At 39.6% G+C, this 26486-nt stretch overlaps 2 protein-coding genes across 9 annotated transcripts in view; one reads left to right on the plus strand and one right to left on the minus strand.

The window, feature by feature from the left end:
• Positions 1–470: 470 nt before the first annotated feature.
• Positions 471–25428, minus strand: zc4h2 (zinc finger, C4H2 domain containing). Its single transcript, XM_061928016.2, has 5 exons — positions 25216–25428; positions 24088–24259; positions 20612–20784; positions 15860–16022; positions 471–1084 (listed from the first exon to the last, which is right to left on the minus strand). Exons 1-5 carry the CDS (start codon positions 25266–25268, stop codon positions 971–973), a joined length of 675 nt encoding a protein of 224 aa, XP_061784000.1. The 5' UTR covers positions 25269–25428; the 3' UTR covers positions 471–970.
• Positions 25420–26486, plus strand: part of LOC133575344 (moesin-like) — a 36071-nt gene continuing 35004 nt past the window's right edge. The window contains exon 1 of one of the 8 annotated variants that reach the window (XM_061928007.2): positions 25420–25498. The gene's annotated coding sequence lies outside the window, so the exon portion shown is untranslated. The remainder of the gene's footprint in view (positions 25499–26486) is intronic. The other 7 variants (XM_061928012.2, XM_061928009.2, XM_061928014.2 and 4 more) reach the window with 7 other exon arrangements.

The raw sequence follows: 26486 nt of genomic DNA on the forward strand, positions 1-26486 counted from the left end.
CCCAGCCAGACATTGGTCATCTTGGGAGTTGTGTTTGGACTCCGTGTTGGAAATAGGCCGTGCATCCCAGGATCTACTTCAGAAAGTCATGTTTAATGAACCGCAGCCTGCCAGTGCCAACCAGCACTCGTGCAGCTACAGATTATGACACAACGGCAACAATGCAAACATTAGAATCCTCCAAGTTGTTTTAATCATTGTTCTTTCCCCATTCAGTTTAACATACTGTGTGTGTGTTTGTGTGTGTGCTGGCCGCTTTCTGCAGGTGTAACAAGCATTTGTGCTCCTGTGAAGTCGCTCTGCCTTTGATTAGCAGTGCAGGCAGAATGTGTCTTGGAGCTGTGCCACGAGCAAGAGAACTTTGGTCTGGAGGCACAGCCTGACTGATAAAACGGAATACAAACCTGCTCAGTCCAAACAGTTTTTATCTCCAGGTTTTTCCCTTCGCTGGCTTTGAAAAATAAAACATGTTTTAGTTAAAAAAAGAGACATTTATTTGTAATATCACTGTATTAAAACGTACGACACAATTTAAAGCAAAAGACCCCTTGGAGGTCTGTGGTCACTAAAAACACTGTAAACAACAATATTTAATTTAATGTAGCAATGAAACCTATTTTTTGGCACAAGTCACAATACCATGGAAGCACGCATGCACAGAAATAGTAAATAAAATACAGTACGCTGACTAAAAATTATACTGACAGTTTTGTTAATGTTATTGCAGTTACACGGGGGGGGGGCTACTAGACCTAATGAGGAAGTCATACAGTTACATATTAACACGCCAATAGCACTGAGAGAAACACACACACCTCTGACCTTGGTTCAGTGGTAGGTTTAAAGCGATTTAAGTACTAATAATACATTTAGTCAAAGTTGTCCTAATGCGTTGAGCTGTCACTTCTGTGCACAAGACAGATCCTGGATCAGCGTACTGCGCCTGTTAGTTGCAAACAGGGAGCAGAGTCTACTCGTCAGGCTTTCTTTTGGGCTTCTTTGGGTTGCGTGAGCGACTCTTGGCCTTGCACAAGGGGCAGATGGGAGCATTGCGATGAATCTGCTGGTGGCACGACAGGCAAGCCTGCAGGGGGAAACACAGGAGCTTAGGTCTAAGGTCCAGGGGTCATTTTCGCAAGACCGTTATGGTTGTTTGTTTACATGACAAAAGCATGTTTTTAAAGACAAAAAAGGTCATTGTCACAGGTAATTACAGATGTCATTGTTATGTAAACATACCTTTAGGCTAGATTACACACAGCGTCTAAGTGCCCATTTCCAGTGTAATACCCATATCTGATATCGCTGTTAAACACATTAAACAACCTTTTTTACTCCTGTTAACTTAATTTTATTTTCACAACTGCTGGTAGTGATCTTGAGAGCACCAACTTTGACCCCAATGTGACATCAGAGTAAAATAATGTCGTATAGTTTTTTATTTAAATAAAATAACCACCCTTATTTCCACAATAATGTGCATTTTCTTAAAAATTGATGCGGTTATTATTAAAATATGTATTTTTTTAATATTGCCTTTTCTGAAAGTATTCCTTATCTTGGTTCGGCTTTGCAAACCGGTGGTTGGCAACCTCCAAATTAGGATCTACAGGTTTCAACAAGTCACATCCCTCCATCCATCTTCTAACACGTGTTCCTCTCGGGGTCGCGTGAGGGCTGGAGCCTATCCCAGCAGCACTCGGGCGGAAGGCAGGGTACACCCTGGACAGAGTGGCCACCTCATCGCAGGGCCAACTAAGATAGACAACATTCACACACTAGGGACAATTTAGTGTTGCCAATTAGCCTATCCCCAGGTGCATGTCTTTGGAGGTGGGAGGAAGCCGGAGAACCAGGAGAGAACCCACGCAGTCACGGGAGGAAAATGCAAACTCCCCAAGCACAGCAATTGAACCCAGGACCTTCATGCTCTAACCACTGCGCTATTGTTAGATTTGGGACTTTTAACGACCATGATTAATACAGTTTAAGACTTTTTCAAATACATTCTCACAAAAAGTAGTAAGACATTAAGGAAAATCAGAGGACCAGAATAGATTCTAACGACCGTATTTTTCGGATTATAAATCGCTCCAGAGTAAACGTCGCACCGGCCGAAAATGCATAATAGAGAAGGAAAAAAACATTTTTGGGGAAAATTTATTTGATAAAATCCAACACCAAGAATAGACATTTGGAAGGCAATTTAAAATAAATGAAGAATAGTGAACAACAGGCTGAATAAGTGTACGTTATATGAGGCATAAATAACCAACTGAGAACGTGCCTGGTATGTTAACGTAACATATTATGGTAAGAGTCATTCAAATAACTATAACATATAGAACATGCTATACGTTTACCAAACAATCTGTCACTCCTAATCGCTAAATCCCATGAAATCTTCTTCCTCGGTGTCGCTTCTAAACAACTCTGCCAACTCCAAAGGTATGCGCCGCTTCCTCTTGCCGTTTTCTGCTGCATATTTCACTACGTCCAGCTTGTAATCTGCAGTATATGATTTCCTTTTCGGTGCCATTTTTGTTCAGCACTTCTCAGATTTAATAAGTTACCGCCAATGTTGAAATGAAATTATCCATTTTTATAGCTACGGACGTAGTAGAAGGTAGCATCCCATGACCCACAATGCACTTCTGCCATGACCCGCCCCCGCCAAATTCTTATTGGTTGACGTGTGTGTGACGATTGCTGACATTCGCCTCGTCTCTTACGGGAATGAGATAAATAATATTATTTGATATTTTACGGTAATGTGTTAATAATTTCACACATACGACGCTCCGGAGAATAAGTTGCACCCCCGGCCAAACTATGAAAAAAACTGCCATTTATAATCCGAAAAATACGGTACTGTATATGAATTAATTCCCTGCTCTTTCACGTTGAAAAACAACATGCTTAACCTAATTAAAAACACTAGAAGACACACTATTGTCAATTAATATTTGTTTGGGGAAATTATTGGCAAACATTGCAACGGCCACTTTTCTAATTTTCCATTGAATTCCAAAGCCTTCATGCCCAATGTTCCAAAGTGTTCTTGCAAAAGGTGCAGTGTGCTTCATATTGAGTGTTTTCACATAACAACAACAACCGGAAAGCCGGCCATGGTGGAGGATAAAGCACAACAAAAGTGTGAAAAGGCATCTCTGCTAAAAACTGAATGGGCAACTTTTGCAGTGTTTTCAGCTGTGAGAATTGAGCAAACAGAGAAAATACATCTAGAGTACCACCGTTTGACCATTGTTTTGTTAACAGGGAGCGCAGAGAGAACAATTGTCTTAAATGGAAGAAGGCAATTATGATTGCAAGGCTCAAACAGAATATTAATAGGAAGAATGTGGACAACATTCATACTTGCTGAGTTCACTTTGTATCTGTTAAGTATTCAATGTTGAGTACTTTTTTGTGAATGGTTGCCATATATATTGCCCCATCCATCCATCCATTTTCTACCGCTTATTCCCTTTGGGGTCGCAGGGGGCGCTGGAGCCTATCTCAGCTACAATCAGGCGGAAGGCGGGGTACACCCTGGACAAGTCGCCGCCTCATCGCAGGGCCAACGCAGATAGACAGACAACATTCACACTCACATTCACACACTAGGGCCAATTTAGTGTTGCCAATCAACCTATCCCCAGGTGCATGTCTTTGGAAGTGGGAGGAAGCCGGAGTACCCGGAGGGAACCCACGCAGTCACGGGGAGGACATGCAAATAAACAAAAACTAATAATTACTTAATCATGACAAGATAACATTCACATATCTTCCTAGCTTCCGGGTCCTCACCCAAACACAAACTGATTGTAAGCAGACAACCTTTATAGCTTTTAATGCCCGTTGTTGCTGTATAAGGCTTAAAGAAACCCCTAGGTTGTTTACAATGTCCAAGAATCTGACCTAAAATTAAGAGAATAATAGATATAATAGAGAATTACATTTTATTAGTCATACTGCTGCAAGGGCCTTATTCTCCCGTGTGTTGAAGTGAAAAAGTGTGCCCAACTGCATGGATACAGCTTGCGTAAAATTCTCTCGCACAACTTCTTTATCCAAGATGCGCACTATGGGTGGGGCAACCCTTAAATAAGGGCAATCTCTGTCATATCTGACTTTCCATGTTTTCTCCCATTAACCTTAAGTACCAATAGAGTAGAAAAACAAGCTGCCTCTATATTGAAGCTATCGTCATATATATCTGAAGTATGACAACGAAATACTTCCAAATTTTGAGAGTAAATAGATATGATCAAAATAGTATTAATCTCAAGGAGAGTCCAGAGCCATTTTGAGAGATAATGAGGAAGCCAGTCACGTCATGGCATGACGTAGGGTTAGGAACCGCAGATCCCTTCATCACCAACAACAATGCAAATCATGCAGACTTTGTGAGAGCCAACAACAATTAATTTGGGAAAAATTATGATCCAGAAACGTATTATTGTTGATTCTGAATATAAGGATGATGATCTACAAGTTTTAGAAGCTCTGCTAAAACAGATCCAGCTTTAGTGAAACACTAAGCATCATGTGGCAGTGTTGCTAACTGCTAAACAAGAAATACAAACTACAAACATAATAAAACGATAGCTTACTGTACAATGTCTGCTCTTACTTCGAGGACGACTGATAGGATGTTCATATCTTCCCGTTTAGATGAAGAAAATAACCATGATGCACACAAAGGGTTAACAAGTAAAAGTTTCTCTGCAGACACTGTCTTTGGAGTGTGTTTGTCTCCATCTCCATGTATGAATGGAAGGTCACAGATGAACAACTTCTAGATGTATGGCTAAATCCTCTTAATATCCAGATGAGGGGCATGATTTATAATCTAGAATTACTTTAACGAGCCGAGACGCGACGATGCGGGAGCAGCAGGACATTGCGGACAGCTCACAGTAAAGCAAGCAGAAGGCTACTTAGCTGTTGGTTATCAAACCGCCGCTAAAAATAGTTTATCTGTGTTAGCGTTTATAATAACATCGCTAACATTTGGTTAATATTCAGGTCACGATATGTATATAGGGTAATGTTGGCGGGTTTTGGATGGTTATTTATGAGGGTTTTGTGGGCGTAATTGAGAGCCTCCTTGACTACATTGTTCGCGGAATTGTTATGTATTTATTCATTTATAGAATGCATTAAAAAAAAAGAAAAATTTAAGTGTTCATGTCTTATATAGGGATTGTGAATAATAGACCCCCATCTCTCTCTAATTTTTGGCGCATTTCCAGTATGACTGATCTGATACTATGGTCAGCGTGCAGAAGTGTTACTACAGGGACGTCAAAATATGTAAAACATCGAAGACGTTCGGTGCAGAATATTCAAAATGCGGGACTGAATTTGTGGCATTTTGTGATGTTTAGACGGTATTTTCACATACTTTGCGAATTGTAAATTCAATTGGATATGGTTTAATATGGTTCAATTGATACAATGAAACACAATAAAGCATATAAAGTCAACTTCTTTTTCCACTCTACTGGTACTTTAGGTACCGGTAATTTAGTTCTTATGCGCTTCTGAGGCTGCAATAAGTGTAGCACCCCGAGAAGGTGAAACATTGTATTGCACATGAAGTTTGGGTGCCGTGTACACCACACATAATAAATGATACAAGAACATTCCAAAAAACCATCAAATTTATTCTAAACGCTTAAATAGGAGACAACTATAAACCTTTAATGAGATGAGGATAAAAGGACCATAATGCCACTCTAAATTCACTATAAAAAAATCAAAATGTGCATCGTTTACTCGTGAATACAACCACAGCAGAAGGGGACCATGCGTATATCAGTCATGTTTAGACATCCTGGTACTAACGGATGGAACAGCGATTTCATCTGGAACGTGATTATTGAACAATGGGACTATTTATGTCTAGCAGTTGATTTATTGACAGTTACCGGTAATATAAAACTGTTATGCTCCCTGGTGCATAACACGCAAACAAACAGCTGTAAAGCCACTCTGATGCGTCACTCTTGACATCACAAATAACAACAGGGTGGTTCTAAGTGAAACAAATCTTAATTTACAGATTACTAGTTTCATCCCGCCACGGTAACACTTGTTCACATGACAAGCACTACTGGTATTTGTACTTACCATCTTACACAAATAACTTTGCATTGCTGTGTGCTTTCATAATCAACGCTTGTAGCTAAACTTTGTTTTAACATACTGTTCCGAGCGCACAAATCACTCGTAATTTTGTGTTCATTAAATTCTGACCGGGCTGTAAAGCTACTTAATTAGTTCCATTTTGTAGTTATAAGTAGTGCCCTCAGAAATGTAAACATTTAAAAGCGAGCCTAAAGTCAATGTATTTGTTTAAAATAAACAATGTTAATATATTTTAAAGACCTTTCATGGTCATATTTAAGGCTTTTTATGAGATTTTGATAAAATATAAGACCTTTTAGGGCTTTAAATTCCAATTATTGGACTCTGTGAGTATAATGAGTATAATTATAGAGGAACACACAAACCCTTTGTTCCTAAAATCACAATTATTGAAATTCACCAATCTGTACTTTCCATCCATCCATCCATTTTCTACCGCTTATTCCCTTTGGAGTCGCGGGGGGCGCTGGAGCCTATCTCAGCTACAATCGGGCGGAAGGCGGGGTACACCCTGGACAAGTCGCCACCTCATCACAGGGCCAACACAGATAGACAGACAACATTCACACTCACATCCACACACTAGGGCCAATTTAGTGTTGCCAATCAACCTATCCCCAGGTGCATGTCTTTGGAGGTGGGAGGAAGCCGGAGTACCCGGAGGGAACCCACGCAGTCACGGGGAGGACATGCAAACTCCACACAGAAAGATCCCGAGCCCGGGATTGAACCCAAGACTACTCAGGACCTTCGTATTGTGAGGCAGATGCACTAACCCCTCTGCCACTTTCAAACAGCTAAAATCGCGCACAAAGCCAATCATGTTTTTCAAAGCCAACAATTTTTTTCAACACAAGAGGAGATATACGACCTAAGGAAAAAGTTTCATTTAAAACATCTGCACAGATGCACAACACTAAAAACATTTGGCATGTCCGTATGTGTCGTTAAATTATGGAACTGATTGACTAAAGAACTCAAACAATGTACTAATATAAGCCAGTTTAAGAAACAGTACAAGCAGATGGTGTTTACGAGGTATAACAGCGCTGACCATTATTTTGATGAAAATGGCATTATCAGTCAATCGATGTCTTCTTTGCACATTAGTTAGAAATGTCCTGTGTTCGTACAAGTAATTGGAGTAACAAAAAAATGTGTACTCCATAAACATACGTTAACACCAGACAAGAAAAGTGACGTCATCTTTGAGATCTGATGCAAATCATGCAATAAACCATATCGGAGAAACCAGATGAAAATTCAGCACCCGCGGGAAAAAAAAAACATCAGAAAGAATGTGAGGCTAAGACAGTTGGAAGCTTCACCAGAGGAGAAAAACAAACATCAGAACAAAAAAATCTGCCATAACAGACCATTGCAGAAGGAACAACCACATCATGGACGAGGGGAAAGTCATCCCATCAGAGAGCAATAAATTCAAAAGATGGATCAAAGAGGCCGTAAAAATAAGGAGGCATGGGAGCTGCACTATCAACAGGGACAAGGACATGATCCCTCACACCTGGGACATCATTTTTACTACTGAAACAAAGGTGGAGAACGGACAAGGCAGGGTCAAGGGAGCTTTGAGATTTCCGGCCAGGCCAGCTGTTTTTAGACACCAGGAAGCAGTGACAGCTCTGATGAAGGTTGAAGTCGCAATAAAAATTATCAGCAGCGAAGAAAACATATTCGCTTAAATATTTTTGTCTGAACAAAAGAAATCTCAAGCTAATATTTGTAATATTCTTGTAAAAGCGATCTACACATTAACTTCACTCGTAATAGTTTTAAAATAGGTACATATTATGCAAAGAAAATGAACAAACTATTAATACATCCTGCTACTGTGCTATACTATCGATTATTTTTATGTACACACTATTTTCTAAAAGGGGTTTGGAGCATAATATTAGTTTTACAGCTTTTTTATATATAATTTTTCAATGTATAAGAGTTTTAAGGTTGTTTTGAAGGAAATGTATAACATCTGTCCAAGGACAACTGATGAAAGCATTTTTTAGGCTACTTCCGGTGCATTTTAAGCACCGGAAGTTTAAGCATAAATAATATACTTTTTACGGACAGTAAACTGTAGACGAGATGTTCTCCAATATAATCTTGTACGCATATTCCTATTTAAATAAACGATTACCTTTGCATACAATGTTACTTTAGATAAGTAATTAATAGGAGTGTGAATCTTTGGGCACCTAACGATTCAATCCAATTCCTAGGGTGACGATTTGATTCAAAATCGATTATTGATTCAATACAAATCTTGATTCAAATCGATTCTCGCAATGTATTATTTGGTGTGATAATTATAATGAAACATTTTCAGAACAGATTACAGGTTAGAAAAGCTCATTCGGGTTACATGGAGATGGACTAAAAATAGATCTTTAAAAAATGTATTCTTAAAAAAAAATATATATACATATACACACACACACACACACACACACATATTTATATTTTTTTTTCTAAATCGATTTTTGAAAAGTATTAATCAATTGAGAATTGGGATGAAGAAGAATCGCGATTCAGATGTAAAGCTACTTTTTTGTGCACTCTTAGTAATTAGCTATAGTTATTTTACCCCAAAATTACTCCTAATAAAATGTATTTACAAAGAAAGTAATTGTTACACTATGTTTTAAAAAAACTCTTTAATCCATGGACCATCTCCCAATGGCACACACGTTTTGAGTACATCATGTAATATTTGAGTGCGTGGCTTTAAAAGGTGGTGCTTGTTGTGTGATGTCAATGAATGAGAGTGGAGTTCGCATTCTGCATTTGAAGTGACTATCAATCAACCATCCATCCATCCATTTTCTACCGCTTATTCCCTTCGGGGTCGCAGGGGGCGCTGGAGCTTATCTCAGCTACAATCGGGCGGAAGGCGGGGTACACCCTGGACAAGTCGCCACCTCATCACAGGGCCAACACAGATAGACAGACAGCATTCACACTCACATTCACACACTAGGGCCAATTTAGTGTTGCCAATCAACCTATCCCCAGGTGCATGTCTTTGGAGGTGGGAGGAAGCCGGAGTACCCGGAGGGAACCCATGCAGTCACGGGGAGAACATGCAAACTCCACACAGAAAGATCCCGAGGCTGGGATTGAACTCACGACTACTCAGGACCTTCGTATTGACCAATCAAGGTTTATTACCATGAGTTGTGTTACACAGCAGCTCCTGTTAAATATATTCACTGCGTGCTGTTACAAATAGTAAAGCGATTAAGATGCATTAGTGGCAGTTTCTTCTTGACAAGTAAAACACCACTAAAATGTAAACGTTAAGTTTACATGGTAATCACTATATTATATTGTTGTTTATTATACATAAGTTATATATGTAATGTTAAACTATATGAACAAATCTCAGCTGTTAAAAATACATACAAACTCTTGATTTTTAGAAAGCAATACACACTTTTATTAGATCAAGGCTTGAATATTGCAATTCACTTAATATCGGCCTTGACCAGTTCAGACCTGTCCCTCGATCCAGACTCACCACTAGAGGAGACAGAGCCTTTTCTGTAGCTTCCCCAAAATCATGGAACAATCTGCCTCTAAACGTTATGTCTAAAGCTACAATCAATGTTCATCCTAATTTTTCATGTATCTGAGCAAATGCACAAACTTGAGTTGAGCAGATGAGAGCAACATCAGACATGCACACTGTCACCACCCAAGCATCACACACAACTGGCTCTAACCTGACATCATTACAAGTTAAATGTTGTATTATAATAATAAAAAAACAGGAGTTATTTCCATCATAACATTTTCTAATAGAAATGATTTGGCCCACTGACAATGAAAATAAAAAATCTTGTTTTTCATGAGCTTTATGTCGATTGTCTGGGTGGGGTTCCTGCTGTGGAAGAATTTGAGACATATACTAATTTCTGAGATCATTTAGTTTACCTTAAAACATTCACATTTTGCACAATGAGACATGTGCTGTAGCACAAGTATGGGATACAGTGTACAACTTTTTGTCTGTAAAATACATCAATGCAGAATTTTTTTATTAGCATTTATGTAATCTAGGAACAGCATTACATGAATAATGTCCATAATTTAACATTCTTGATACATGCCACTAGAATAAACTCAATTGTATTTGGAGAGTGTGGGCGTTCAATGCTTGTTCATTTTGCTAAAATAAGAGTTAGCATGCAGCATTTAACTCATTTAACTCTGCTGCTATAAGCTAACCTGCCAAACAGCAACACGCACGCATAACAAGCTAATAAAGGGGAACATTATCACAATTTCAGAAGGGTTAAAACCATTAAAAATCAGTTCCCAGTGGCTTATTTTATTTTTCGAAGTTTTTTTCAAAATTTTACCCATCACGCAATATCCCTAAAAAAGCTTCAAAGTGCCTGATTTTAACCATCGTTATATACACCCGTCCATTTTCCTGTGACGTCACACAGTGATGCCAATACAAACAAACATGGCGCATAGAACAGCAAGTTATAGCGACATTAGCTCGGATTCAGACTCGGATTTCAGCGGCTTAAGCGATTCAACAGAAACGGGTGGTTGTAGTGTGGAGGCAGGTAGCGAAAACGAAATTGAAGAAGAAACTGAAGCTATTGAGCCATATCGGTTTGAACCGTATGCAAGCGAAACCAACGAAAACGACACGACAACCAGCGACACGGGAGAAAGCGAGGACGAATTCGGCGATCGCCTTCTAACCAACGATTGGTATGTGTTTGTTTGGCATTAAAGGAAACTAACAACTATGAACTAGGTTTACAGCATATGAAATACATTTGGCAACAACATGCACTTTGAGAGTGCAGACAGCCCAGTTTTCATCAATTAATATATTCTGTAGACATACCCTCATCCGCTCTCTTTTACTGAAAGCTGATTTGTCCAGTCCAGTTGGAAATGCATCTGCTTTGAGTGTCACAGGATATCCACACATTCTTGCCATCTCTGTCGTAGCATAGCTTTCGTCGGTAAAGTGTGCGGAACAAACGTCCAATTTCTTGCCACTTTCGCATCTTTGGGCCACTGGTGCAACTTGAATCCGTCCCTGTTTGTGTTGTTACACCCTTCGACAACACACCGACGAGGCATGATGTCTCCAAGGTACGGAAAACAGTCGAAAAAACGGAAAATAACAGAGCTGATTTGACTCGGTGTTTGTAATGTGTTTGAGAAAATGGCGGATTGCTTACCGATGTGACGTCACAACGGTCATCGCTCCGAGAGCGAATAATAGAAAGGCGTTTAATTCGCCAAAATTCACCTATTTAGAGTTCGGAAATCGGTTAAAAAAATATTTGGTCTTTTTTCTGCAACATCAAGGTATATATTGACGCTTACATAGGTCTGGTGATAATGTTCCCCTTTAATGACATTGATTGGCAGCCTGTAAACCGCATCACATTGTAAACACCTAACAGTTACAGTTAATGTGTGGTGTTGGAGTTGTCCGACTCTTTTTGTGGCCGTGTAGCGAGCAGTTGCGGTCAATACAACATATAGTTTGTTTTGGTGTGGTTATAGCAGAAAGTGAACAGTTTTGCTCGATAGTAGTTTTACAGCCGAAAGTAATCAGTTTTGTTTAATAAAAAGATTGTTGATGCAGACAACCTCATTCTTTTTAAAGCGTCTCGGCTGACGTCGTCCTTGTTTCATCTGTTCTGATCACTTGTTGAAAATGGTACAAAATTAATTGTATTGTGTTTATATTGTTTAGAGTTTAAGTTGGATTTTGTGCACTGCATAGATTTTCCGTGTGCGGAGGACACAGGAGCAGTGTGCAATTGCGCAGGCACACCTGAGAGGGAACATCGCCTACAATGATTAATTGATTTAAAAAAAGCTTCAATTTATATTCTGTTGCTTCAATTAATCGTTTAATGAGTGTAACTAATACCAATTGATGCACGGCTGCTGCAATAGAGCGCATATGAGAGGGGTGGTGTATGTGTGATGTGATCTGTGAGGTGGGGAACGGCTGACCTTTGTTTCCTATTTTAGTGTTTTTTATTTATTAATGCAAACATGTTAAAAGTGCAATTTCAATGTTGTTGATGTGCATTTAAGAGAAAATGAATGAAGGTTTAGGCAGCCCAAAAATGTTTTGATTGTTTCAACTACTTTCCCTAACAAACGCTTTCAGGCCTTGCAGTGTTTATCTGATTAATCGAACAAACTAATCGATTTGTCACTCGATTATTAAAATGGTTCCATAATTAGGGTTGTACCGACACTTGAGCATTTTAAAACATTGCAGAAAACACATCTATTTTAATTAGCATTTGACTAACAAAAAAGCATGTTTTTAACTTGTTTTACCTTAACAGTTTTTAGCTAAAATGTTGTAAGTTGTTACTGTATATTGTATTGTTCATGGTTTTATTCCTTTTAATGCTTTAATTGTCTTATGTGCCCTGTGCAGCATTTTGGTCAATAAATAAATAAATACATACATACATACATACATACATACATACATACATACATACATACATACATACATACATACATACATACATACATACATACATACATACATATATATATATATATATATTTACATACATACATACATACATACATACATATATATATATATATATATATATATATATATATATACATACACACACACACACACACATATAAATAAAGTTTGACTTGACTTAACTCCCCAGTAGTACGAACCCCGTTTCCATATGAGTTGGGAAATTGTGTTGAATGTAAATATAAACGGAATACAATGATTTGCAAATAATTTTCAACCCATATTCAGTTGAATATGCTACAAAGACAACATATTTGATGTTCAAACATCAAGTCTCTTTCAGATCAGAGTGCAGAGTCGTCTACATCAAGCTGTGTTATCCTCTGAAGTTACTTCAGTCACAACGGAATTGCACCAGTGGATCCTGCCATGACGGTCTGAGAGTTTCACTTCAGACTTTTGACACTCAAGATAGGACCTCTACTTTTTATTCTTTTCCCCTGCACCAAATATTTAGATTCTATTTCTACTGTGCAAAATTATTTAGCAGTGGAAGAGTGGCCGTGCGCAACCCGAGGGTCCCTGGTTCAATCCCCACCTAGTACCAACCTCGTCATGTCCGTTGTGTCCTGAGCAAGACACTTCACCCTTGCTCCTGATGGGTGCTGGTTAGCGCCTTGCATGGCAGCTCCCTCCATCAGTGTGTGAATGTGTGTGTGAATGGGTAAATGTGGAAGTAGTGTCAAAGCGCTTTGAGTACCTTGAAGGTAGAAAAGCGCTATACAAGTACAACCCATTTATCATTTATCATTTAAACTGATAAACTTTTTTTTTTTTGCAAATAATCATTAACTTTAGAATTTGATGCCAGCAACACGAGACAAAGAAGTTGGGAAAGGTGGCAATAAATACTGATAAAGTTGAGGAATGCTCATCAAACACTTATTTGGAACATCCCACAGGTGAACAGGCAAATTGGGAACAGGTGGGTGCCATGATTGGGTATAAAAGTAGATTCCATGAAATGCTCAGTCATTCACAAACAAGGATGGGGCGAGGGTCACCACTTTGTCAACAAATGCGTGATCAAATTGTTGAACAGTTTAAGAAAAACCTTTCTCAACCAGCTATTGCAGGGAATTTAGGGATTTCGCAATCTACGATCCGTAATATCATCAAAGGGTTCAGAGAATCTGGAGAAATCACTGCACGTAAGCAGCTAAGCCTGTGACCTTCGATCCCTTAGGCTGTACTGCATCAACAAGCAACAGTGTGTAAAGGATATCACCACATGGGTTCAGGAACACTTCAGAAACCCACTGTTAGTAACTACAGTTGGTCGCTACATCTGTAAGTGCAAGTTAAAACTCTCCTATGCAAGGCGAAAATCAATCAATCAATCAATGTTTATTCATATAGCCCTAAATCACAAGTGTCTCAAAGGGCTGCACAAGCCACAACGACATCCTCGGTACAGAGCCCACATAAGGGCAAGGAAAAACTCACCCCAGTGGGACGTCGATGTGAATGACTATGAGAAACCTTGGAGAGGTCCGCATATGTGGGTAACACCCCCCCCCCCCCCTCCACATTTCAAATTGTTTTTGGAAACTGTGGACGTCGTGCCCTCCGGACCAAAGAGGAAAAGAACCATCCGGATTGTTATAGGCGCAAAGTTGAAAAGCCAGCATCTGTGATGGTACGGGGGTGTATTAGTGCCCAAGACGTGGGTAACTTACACATCTGTGAAGGCGCTATTAATGCTGAAAGGTACATACAGGTTTTGGAGCAACATATGTTGCCATCCAAGCAACGTTACCATGGACGCCCCTGCTTATTTCAGCAAGACAATGCCAAGCCACGTGTTACATCAACGTGGCTTCATAGTAAAAGAGTGCAGGTACTAGACTGGCCTGCCTGTAGTCCAGACATGTCTCCCATTGTAAATGTGTGGCACATTATGAAGCCTAAAATACCACAACGGAGACCCCGGACTGTTGAACAACTTAAGCTGTACATCAAGCAAGAATGGGAAAGAATTCCACCTGAGAAGCTTCAAAAATGTGTCTCCTCAGTTCCCAAACGTTTACTGAGTGTTGTTAAAAGGAAAGGCCATGTAACACAGTGGTGAACATGCCCTTTCCCAACTACTTTGGCACGTGTTGCAGCCATGAAATTCTAAGTTAATTATTATTTGCAAAAAAAAATAAAGTTTATGAGTTTGAACATCAGATATCTTGTATTTGTAGTGCATTCAATTGAATATGGGTTGAAAAGGATTTGCAAATCATTGTATTCCGTTTATATTTACATCTAACACAATTTCCCAACTCACATGGAAACGGAGTTTGTAGTAATAGTTGCCCCGTGTGTGCATGTGTGTACTTACCTGATAGTTATGGTGAATTTGACAACTATTCTATGTTGAGTATTGACTTCTGGCCTTTTTTTTTAATAAAAAAGTCAAGCTATTTTCTGGTTGTTGCTTGCCCTGTGAAATAGCATCTTCAGAAAAACAAAGATGAAGTGTCTACGAGCATCATTTGTTGGCCAAATTTGTGGTTTGTTTTTGTCTTTACAACTGAAAATCTATGACTGGGTAAGCAAAACAATCATAATTTTGTCACTTGTACTTTGAAATGTACATTGCCATTGTGGACCAGCATGCAAAATGCATCTTATTATAGCTCATACCTTTTTATCATTGTTGCTAATTAAAATCTTTAAAAACATGTTTTAATAATAATTTAAGGAAGGGAATCAGAGTTAGTCCTCCTTGACACAACCAAAACAGCCCAAAAGAAGCGGAAACATACACAACTAAATTAATGGTAAATGGGTTATACTTTTAAAGCACTTTTCTACCTGTAAGGTACTCAAAGCGCTTTGACACTATTTTCAATTTCACCTATTCACACACAAATTCACACACTGATGGCGGGCCCTAACCACGACCCATCAGGAGCAAGGGTGAAGTGTCTTGCCCAAGGACACAACGGCCGTGACTAGGACGACGGAAGCTGGAATCAGACCTGGAACCCTCAAGTTGCTGGCACGGTCGATTTACCATCCGAGTCATGCCGCCCCCACTAAAGTGTCCTTGGGTACCGTACAAGGCACGATATAAATCTTTATTATTGTTATTAACTCAGCCTTTAAAGCACACACTCATGATACCTTCATAGGTGGCGGTTGCTGTCTGAAGGTGGCTGTCTGGCGGGCGTCTTGCTTCCGGGAAACCTGAAGCTGCTGTGCCGCAGCTGCAGCAGCAGCAAGGGATTCTGGGATAGCGGGCTCATGTGGCTCCTTCTGCCATTCTGCTTTTTGCTTCTCAAAGTAACTGTTGAAGATAAAGACAAGAATGAGAGAGGGGCCGCGTGTGAGTTTCATTTGCAGCAGAGCACAAAGCCTGTGCTATCAAGCATTAAAACTCAACACAAAGGAAGGAAGCTCCTGCATGCTTTTTAAAATATTTTTGTATGTACAACTCAAAGTTTAGGATAGTCATAGTATGAGTGTTTATCTGAGTGCATGTGAGTTTGTCTTTATGTGTGGGTGGGAAGGGCTGGGAAAGAAATGTGGCCTTGGTTTTTATGCCTGACTGGCCCATTTCCCCCCCCAAAAAAGAAAAGTGAGATCCTATTTCATTATGCTCTCCAGTTTCTCTCAGAATAGGTTTGTGAGGGGAGTGTGCATGCATTAAAGAATAAATTTAATGGCTCCGCTTTTTTGTAACCCCAACATAAACGTAGCACATACTAAAGCACGTTATTAACACATCCTAATATTCCATGGCGGCTAATGCAAGTTCATTCTTATCCCTGTTTTCTATCACTGCAAGCTCCTTTTGTGCTCTCTTGTGGGGTTTCTGAAAATGTACCCAACACCCAACAGGCCTATGAGGTGTGATTTAATTTCCTTTATTTGAAAGTTGCTCCATCACACCTCATATACAATTACAGCAGGCACTTACTGAAAGGTAAAAAAGTGACTATACAAATGATTTATCTCACAATTAGAAGTGCCACAGATAAGTCTGACAGCCTACAGAACATAACAGCCGAAACCAAGATTTGAGCCAAAAATCTTTGTGAAGCAGTAGTGCTAACCACAATAAAAGTATATCTGTTGATCATCACAGTCAACACTTCCACTGAACCTGGCACGCATATGGGTCACAACATTAGGAACACTTGATAATGATTCCACGATTCCCAGCACGTCCTTTTTTGTTAACCAAACATCTTTATGCAGAAATACTGTTAACTACAATGATCGCTCACCGTTAAATGATTAACACATTAATTAGGGTGACCAGGGGGAGGAGGGGTCCCTTACAAGGTTTCTCATTGTTCCCATTGGGTTGAGTTTTTTCTTGCCCCGATGTGGGATCAAAGCCGAGGATGTTGTTGTAGGTTGTGCAGCCCTTTGAGGCATTTATGATTAACGGCTATAGAAATAAACTTTGATTGATTGGGCCAATTTAGTGTTGCCAATCAACCTATCCCCAGGTGCATGTTTTTGGAAGTGGGAGGAAGCCGGAGTACCCGGAGAGAACCCACGCAGTCACGGAGACACTAAATTGGCCCAAGTGTGTGAATGTGAGTGTGAATGTTGTCTGTCTATCTGTGTTGGCCCTGCGATGAGGTGGCGACTTGTCCAGGGTGTACCCCGCCTTCCGCCCGATTGTAGCTGAGATAGGCTCCAGCGCCCCCCGCGACCCCAAAAGGGAATAAGCGGTAGAAAATGGATGGATGGATGGATGATTGATTAGTGCAGCCTTTCTTAACCATAGTGTTAGGCCGCGAGCTAGAGGACCACGAAAAAAAAAAATGTTTCTTGGCGGTGGCCCGTATAGTAATGTATGTAATGTAATATACACTTTTATACTACCGTATTTTTCGGACTATAAGTTGCAGTTTTTTTCATAGTTTGGCTGGGCTCCAATGCGACTTATATATGTTTTTTTCCTTCTTTATTATGCATTTTCGGCAGGTGCGACTTATACTCCGGTGCGACTTATAGTCCGAAAAATACGGTACTTCTGGCAGTAATGACAACATAAAATAAACAGAAGTCATTGAAAAGTTTCTTAAAGGGGAACTGCACTTTTATTGGAATTTTGTTTATCATTGACAATCATTATAAGAGACAAGAACACATGTTCTTTTTTTGGCTTTTTAACGATGATAAAAAAAACTCTTGGAAAATGTGGCTCATGGGTGTCATCGTTGTAGCCATCAAAGCCCTTCATCAACATGTTGCATACACACTGCAAGTATATATAATGTAGTAACAGACACATTCATAACAATATGTACAATATTTACCGTATTTTGGTCATTTTAATCATTGCCGGAACTAATTCTTCTGCGCATGTATATCCGACTTCGGGCAACAACTGTGTGTCTTACTTCCAGAAACAAAGACATGTGTGTCTTCTAATCATGGCAGATTCGGTAACAAAAAACCAAGATGACTATTTTTGGACAAATGAGGATTCACAACCTTTTCTTTTTGAATCTGAATTTATGGAGGATGAACTACGGCTTCTAGAAACCAGCACGAAAAAGAGTGAGGTGAAAGTGACTCAAAGTTGCAAAATATGGAATTTGAAGCCATGCTATTTCGACATAAATGGAGTGCTTAACCAAATAAACCGGAAAAAACGTCCCTGGCCAGCTGGACCAAACAGACAACTGTTCATCGTGTGAGTCACACTTTTTATTGATCATGATACACACAGCACGTCATGCATGTATCATGACAGACAGCATATGCTGTCTGGCTAGCGGTGTACAAACAAAACATTAAATGTGGGCTAATACTTTACAGGTACTGTAATATGATTGTTATTTTTTTTCAGTCAGTACAGATTGTTGTCTTATCACAGTGTGTTTTGCATTACAAACTCAAAACGCGTTTCATGTGGACACAGCTGCTAGCTTAACTCTTTCTGAAGCTATCTTTTACGGCTAATACCGTAGCACATCGATGTGTTACTATGCTAGAAAAAGAGTTCCTCATTGTTCGAGCTTAGAATAACAATGTTGCTACAGCTTGGTTATTGTACAGGTTACAGAATGTAAATGAAGTATTGTTGATGGTTTTTGAATGAATTTTCACAATTTCAAAGTGATTTAGAGGTAGAATGGATTGCTCCCATTAGCTTCATTGCTCGCCACCAAGAACAAGCCGATTTTTACATGTTAGAACGCAAAAAAAAACATTTTGTCTTGTCTCTCATTAAGATTAATGATGGGCAAAAGTCTAATAAAAAGTGTAGTTCCCCTTTAATTGCAAAAAATATGACTAATGTGGGGAAGCCGTATTATTATTTGCATTTAAACTTTATTGACAGTTTATCTAAGAAGCATATATTATTATTATTATTAATATTAGTATGTATTAATTATTTAGTTAGAATTAATTCATTTTAGCACAGCGTAATTGTATGTAAATGTATCCTGATAAACTGTAAGGATTAGGATAGGATAGACTTTTTTTTTAAATTTATCCCACAATGGGGAAATTACGTTGTTGCAGTGCAGGTTTTTACATACAGTAACAGAAGTAAAACGTAATGAAAAACAGTAATAATAAACAGTAATAAACACTACATATTGCTCACTTATATGTATAGACACAAGATAAAATACAAAACCCACTAACATCCGTATTGAAACCACGAAAAAAAAAACATAGGAACTCCTAGATTAGTGCATATGTGTGTGTGTTAGGGCTGGGCTGAAATAGATTTCAGGTCGATTACGGAGTTCAGCTGTGAGCATACGTTAACTATCAAACATGGTGGAACAGCCAATCGGAGTCAACCTTTTACCGCCCCACTTCCGGTTACAAGTTACGCAGAAGTAAACCGATTAATAGATATATACCAAAGGAAAGGACTTGGGGGTAAACGCGCAGATGAGGGCAGCAAAATAAATGCCGTAACTTGGGAATTATCTAGGGCCCTATGATTTACGTGTCATCGAAAACGCGGAATCCAAGAATTGTTCACTAAAAACATAATCCACTATTAAATGTGAAAAGTCGCAGACATTGGCATAACGTGACTGAGATGCTGTCATTGTGTGCAAAAAAGGAAATCATGTTTATGGACACTGTGCACCTGACAAACACTTACCTCCATGGAGCCTGGCAGGCCAGGGGCAAGCACGCTAGCCGGCAGCCCTACACCCTTCTCGGGCCATCTCTGTGCCTGCCTTTGTGACACGCGGCCACCTCAAACTTTGAAACTAACTCTAAAATACAGAGCCGAACAGTTCCCAAAATACTTCTATGTGTCAGGTGCAAGGCCGCATTAATGCACGGGCTTACCTAAGCTGAAGCCCAAGAGGGGCCCCACCCAATCGGGGTGTTGAGGTTGGAGTGGGGAGGGCTCCACCTTAGGATAAGTCGGCCCTTGTCAGGTGATATGTTTCTTTGGCAAATTTAATGACGACTTGTCGTCCAAAAGCTGTGTGGAAAAAAAATGCTACCACTATCAAGGTGTGGGCGCGATTTCCAATCTTTAATGATAAATTCATGATAACGTCACAGCTTCTAAATTAAAATATAATAATATAATATAAAAAATCTAAATCTAATACTGTAGATGGACTGATGCATCTTTGTGTGTGCTTTCTTTTACTTGAAAGCATGTAAACTCAAATTGATTGGTACATTGTAATGTTACAGTGATTTTTAAATGTATTTCCTTTATTATTTATTCAGTATGTTAATGAAATGTTAAAGTAATCCATAGTGTATGTGGGTTTTAGTACAGATGCTTTAAAACTTGCAGGTTAAAAACAATGTGTAAAATTGCAATAGTAATCAAGATCAAATGATATGACTTTTTTTTTTTATATATTTTTTGCCTTATCGCCCAGCCCTAGTGTGCGTGTATGTGTACAGTATACTAACTCCAGTGAGAGCTTCTCCTCTTCTTCGTTGAGATTAGGGAGTCTGTGTAGACCCAAGGTCATCCTCAGTGCATCGACGTGCTCCTTCAGAGGTTTGTACTCATCGTGCAGGCGCCGGGTTGTTTCTAGCAACTTGTTTAGGTCGTTCTCAGATTGCTTGATGGTGCTTTCCATCTGTGGATATACAACAAACACCCCTAATTTAAGACACTAAAAACAAGAAAATGAATTATTTGAAAATGTGAGTGTGACGCATTGCCTCTATCTAATTACAATGTTTGCCGCCACAAACTAATTCGGACCGGCACTTATAGATTTGGCACTACCTGTTAAGAATTTTCCAAGTTAATGCAAAACTCTAATTTTGAATTAGAGCATGACAAAAATACATGTGGCTACCCGGTTAAAGTGCAGTTGAAATACAAAACAATATATAGAACATGTTATAAGTATATTAGAAGCATTAATGATGTCTCCTAATCCCAGGCATATATCGAAAAAAGTTTTTTGTTTGCCTTTAAAAACATTAAAACAATTCAAGTTATTTTCTCCTCTTGCTACAATATATATATGCCCATATGAGTTTCCCCATCACCCTGTTTCCTTAACAGAATGCTTTGCATATATCCCTGTAAGTTATGGCATTGTTTGAAGCTAGAGATAAAAATAAAAAAAACATGTCAGTTTGTGTTTTTTTTCAGATTTAGAATAAGATAGTTCCTTTTTAATGTTTTTGAAAATGGTGCAGATTTCAATGTGCATGTAAACAAGCTGTCTCCATACAAACTACAAAGTGTTTTTTCTTCTTCCTTTTTTTAAAACAAAAGAACAGATGACATTTCAATTCCAGGAGGAAAATAGGGCTTACTTTTGATCAAATAAAAGTAATCTTGTTTTGAATTACTTCTGTCGTTTGTACTTTTTGAGAAAAGGGCGAGAATTGTAAATCTAATATTTTATTAACCAAAGTGTGTGTAATGTTTTATTGATGTTCTGATAACAGCCTTAATGCCAGCTATTTTAATTTAGTTAATAGCATCCGACTGCTAAACAAATTAGCTATTATGGCTAACCTGCGCATGCTAATTTCAGACTCTAGTGTAAATATATGTATATATATATATACATATATATATATAAGTATTTTTGCTGTTATTATTTATATTATTATTACATCTGCATATGAGATGTAGACATTGAGTTTATTTTATTAGATGACAGAATAATAACAAAACCGTGTACTAAGGATGGGCAGTATAGCGGTATTACAGTTATTACCAATATATTTTACAAAGATATATATATATATGTATATTTGATACAATACAACCATACCAGTATCTTTTCATGTGCCTTTGTTACGGCTGTTTGCCCCAAGGCATTCTCTTTGGCTCATTCCCGCCCCTTGCGTGTTTACGTTGGCTTTCCTGACGCACGACGACGAAACAAACTTTTCAAAAGAATATGGTGGCTCCGGTGCCGACTTCTCGACTCCCGTGTGATGCAATACTTTGGTCACCGACTGCATTTAGCTATTGGTGAGTGCCTACAACTTTATTTACAGATACACCAATTTGCTTGAGAACCTATTTCTCTCCTTGTAGCTGAAAGGATTTAGTAGAGAACATCGATGATAAAGTTCGCAACTTTTGGTCGCTGATAAAAAAGCCTTGCCTGTACCGGAAGTAGCAGACGATATGCGCGTGACGTCACAGGTTGTGGAGCTCCTCACATCTGCACATTGTTTACAATCATGGCCACTAGCAGCGAGAGCGATTCGGACCGAGAAAGCGACAATTTCCGCATTAATTTGAGCGAGGATGAAAGATTTGTGGATGAGGAAAGTGAGAGTGAAGGACTAGAGGGCAGTAGGAGCGATTCAGATAGGGAAGATGCTGTGAGAGACCTGATATTCAGCTGGGAATGACTAAAACAGTAAATAAACACAAGACATATATATACTCTATTAGCCACAACACAACCAGGCTTATATTTAATATGCCACAAATTAATCCCGCATAACAAACACCTCTCCCCTCCCGTCCATATAACCCGCCAATACAACTCAAACACCTGCACAACACACTCAATCCCACAGCCCAAAGTACCGTTCACCTCCCCAAAGTTCATACAGCACATATATTTCCCCAATGTCCCCAAAGTTACGTACGTGACATGCACATAGCGGCGCGCACGTACGGACAAGCGATCAAATGTTTGGAAGCCGCAGCTGCATGCGTACTCACGGTACCGCGTCTGCGTATCCAACTCAAAATCCTCCTGGTAAGAGTCTCTGTTGTCCCAGTTCTCCACAGGCCAATAGTAAAACTTGACTGTCATCTTTCGGGAATGTAAACAATGAAACACCGGCTGTGTTATCCGGCACAACAGTCAGGGGGTGCATTCTACGGCGGGGGTGCGTTATCCTTATCCTGCTTTATCACTAATCTTATTTGCTTATGTTGTTCAGTTCTGTTAGCGACATAGCAGAGCAGCTGGTGATAGCGACTATTTGCTGCGAGGTGTGTCAAATGTTTAGCTACTTACTCCTCGTTTTGAAAGTGACTCTCTCCATTGCCTGTGCAGACCAACCTAGTGCAGCAGCTGGGTGGCAGAAGAGTAGTTTGAAACTGAACAGCCAGTAGCCTTCATTGCAGTAAGCGAAAAGAAGCTCCATCTATTCCCGAGAACAAGCGTGAGGCTATAAACCTTAGATTGATGAACAAAATTAACAAAAATCTGCTTCGGATAGGTTAATTGGCAACACTGAATTGACCCTAGTGTGTGAATGTGAGTGTGAATGTTGTGGTGACTTGTCTATGGTGTACACCACCGCATTCCGCCCGAGTGCGGCTGGGATAGAAAAAAGTACCAATGATTGTCACACAAAAAGTACCGATGATTGTCACACACACACACTAGGTGTGGCGAAATTATTCTCTGCATTTGACCCATCACCCTTGATCACCCCATGGGAGAAGCCCCCGCTACCCCGATATGGAGGCACAAGAGGGACAAGCGGTAGAAAATGGATGGATAGATGATACGACATAGTAACAACTAACTAATTACTTTATAAGAATAAGCAACACCTTACGTTACTACTTATAATAAAAAGCAATCTGAACACTAGTTATCTAGCCATAAGCACTTCACACGTTTTGTTTTAGGATACCGATATACATCGTATTTTGCCATTTGGCCTAAAAATACCGGGATATCAGTTTTGGTCTATATAGTCCAACCCTACCTTGTACTTGTGTATTTCAGATGCCTAACTTAAGTAGTTTGTGTCTGTTATTAAGCTTATTCGATTATGTAAATTAGAGCAACCCTGCACCACATAACAAGTGTAGTCCTATGAGAAACTCTGTATGTCATTAGTTTTTTGACTCAAATGAAAGTAAATTAAAGATTCTGCTTGCTAACAGATGCTGCAATGAGGATGCTCCTCTATAATTGCGGCATAGACCTCACCACATTGATATCTGCATGGATGAGCCGCAGCTCCTCCACATGCGCCATCTTCTCCTGCAGGAGAAGATCCATCTCTTGCTTGTACTCCTTTAAATGCTTCTCCTCAGACTCCAGAGCCTCAAACTCAATCTTGAGGCGAGACTTGATCTTCTGCATCTGGACTGTTTTGTTCCTGTTGAAACATAAACAGGACACATTGAGTTGATGAAAGAAAGCCAAAATAAAAAATGTAGATACTTATGGAGTGGAAACACCCCCTACAACATTAAGTACACATAAGACAAGAGCCATATCAAAAACAATGCACAGTGATAATGACACTCTGTATTAATTCAAAAGCATGTGTATCATAATGGCTGCAGGTTGCAGTAATATTGATCTGCAATGCATCGCAGTGATAATATTTTAATATATATCTTATTTGGTGGCATGACGTAAGTTGTTATGGTTGGTTTATTTAGAACATACAAAAGGAAAAGAAAGAAACATATCCTATTTAATCCTACCCCCTTTCTCCTTGCACTTTATACTAGTTATCTCCTTCCATACACCGCAGTTCACCGCTGCAAAGCACATAATACTAAAATGAAACAGACATCAGTCAAGACCTATTTTTGAATAATAGCAATCAGATTTTGGCATGATGTCACCCAGCGGTATCCTACCAAAGCATCAGCCTACCCTAAACCCAAGTGTACAAAAAAACATTATTTTTAAGAGCCCAGTAGTTACATTGGAGATGAGAACACGTTTGAATGATCGGTGGTTTAAAAGAAACTGTCAGATAATTACACATCTTAGCCACAGCTTTGTTTTGCAGCTCACATCTGGAATTTACACATCTGGGATGCCAACAAGCGTGTGGTTAATGGCTCGTACCATGAACATATCAGCTACGACCTTTGTGTACTATTATGTACTTGCATGCAAAGCTTGCTGATGAAAAGTAGGCTTTAAACTACTAGCTAAACAGCTTAGAAGACGAGCTCAGTAAGCTACTGTTAGCTGGCGTTAGCTAGCAGGGTAACAAAGCAGCCAGTGGGAGCTCATCAATGTGTTGCATTCGCTGACCTTTTTTCCCCCCCAACACCCGGCGTGTTTTATTTAAACTCATTTACCCAGCCTTACCGGACTTCCAAGATGTTTTCTAATTTGCACATAATTTCTTGTTCGTCCGTCATTGTGAATAAATCCCAGGCGTCGTCCCCCAGTTGGCTGCTGTCGTGCTGGCCGGTGGTCTCCTTGTTGATGTGTAAAAAAAACAATAGTCGGCGTGACCGCGCACAGTGGCGCGTTCCCGCAAGGTGAAGCTGTATGGCTACTTGTGACGTGTGCTACGTCCCGGAAGTACAATAGTTTCAACCAGAGGTACCTAGACTTTTTTCCCAGCGAGGGCCTCATACATATAAATGTAAGTATGTGGGAGCCACTTTGAGACATTTTGTACATTAAAGATACTCGAAACAATACACTGTAGGTCTTTCAATACATGCTAAAGTATCTGAATACAGCATCCACATTTTAGCTTTGTGTTATCAGCAACAAAGCATATTTAACGTAATTCTGTCCTAAATTAAAGGCCTACTGAAATGTGATTTTCTTATTTAAATGGGGATAGCAGGTCCATTCTATGTGTCATACTTGATCATTTCGCAATATTGCCATATTTTTGCTGAAAGGATTTAGTAGAGAACATTGATGATAAAGTTCGCTTCTTTTGGTCGCTGATAAAAAAGCCTTGCCTGTACCGGAAGTAGCAGACAATATGCGCGTGACGTCACAGGTTGTGGAGCTCCTCACATCTGCACATTGTTTACAATCATGGCCACCAGCAGCGAGAGCGATTCGGACTGAGAAAGCGATGATTTCCCCATTAATTTGAGCGAGGATGAAAGATTTGTGGATGAGGAAAGTGAGAGTGAAGGACTAGAGGGCAGTGGGAGCGATTCAGATAGGGAAGATGCTGTGAGAGGCGGGTGGGACCTGATATTCAGCTGGGAATGACTAAAACAGTAAATAAACACAAGACATATATATACTCTATTAGCCACAACACAACCAGGCTTATATTTAATATGCCACAAATTAATCCCGCATAACAAACACCTCCCCCCTCCCGTCCATATAACCCGCCAATACAACTCAAACACCTGCACAACACACTCAATCCCACAGCCCAAAGTACCGTTCACCTCCCCAAAGTTCATACAGCACATATATTTCCCCAAAGTCCCCAAAGTTATGTACGTGATATGCACATAGCGGCGCACACGTACAGACAAGCGATCAAATGTTTGGAAGCCGCAGCTGCATGCGTACTCACGGTACCGCGTCTGCGTATTCAATTCAAAGTCCTCCTGGTAAGAGTCTCTGTTGTCCCAGTTCTCCACAGGCCAATG

The sequence above is a fragment of the Nerophis lumbriciformis genome, linkage group LG35 (genome assembly GCF_033978685.3).
Source record: "Nerophis lumbriciformis linkage group LG35, RoL_Nlum_v2.1, whole genome shotgun sequence".
In the NCBI taxonomy this organism is placed as follows: Eukaryota; Metazoa; Chordata; class Actinopteri; order Syngnathiformes; family Syngnathidae; genus Nerophis; species Nerophis lumbriciformis.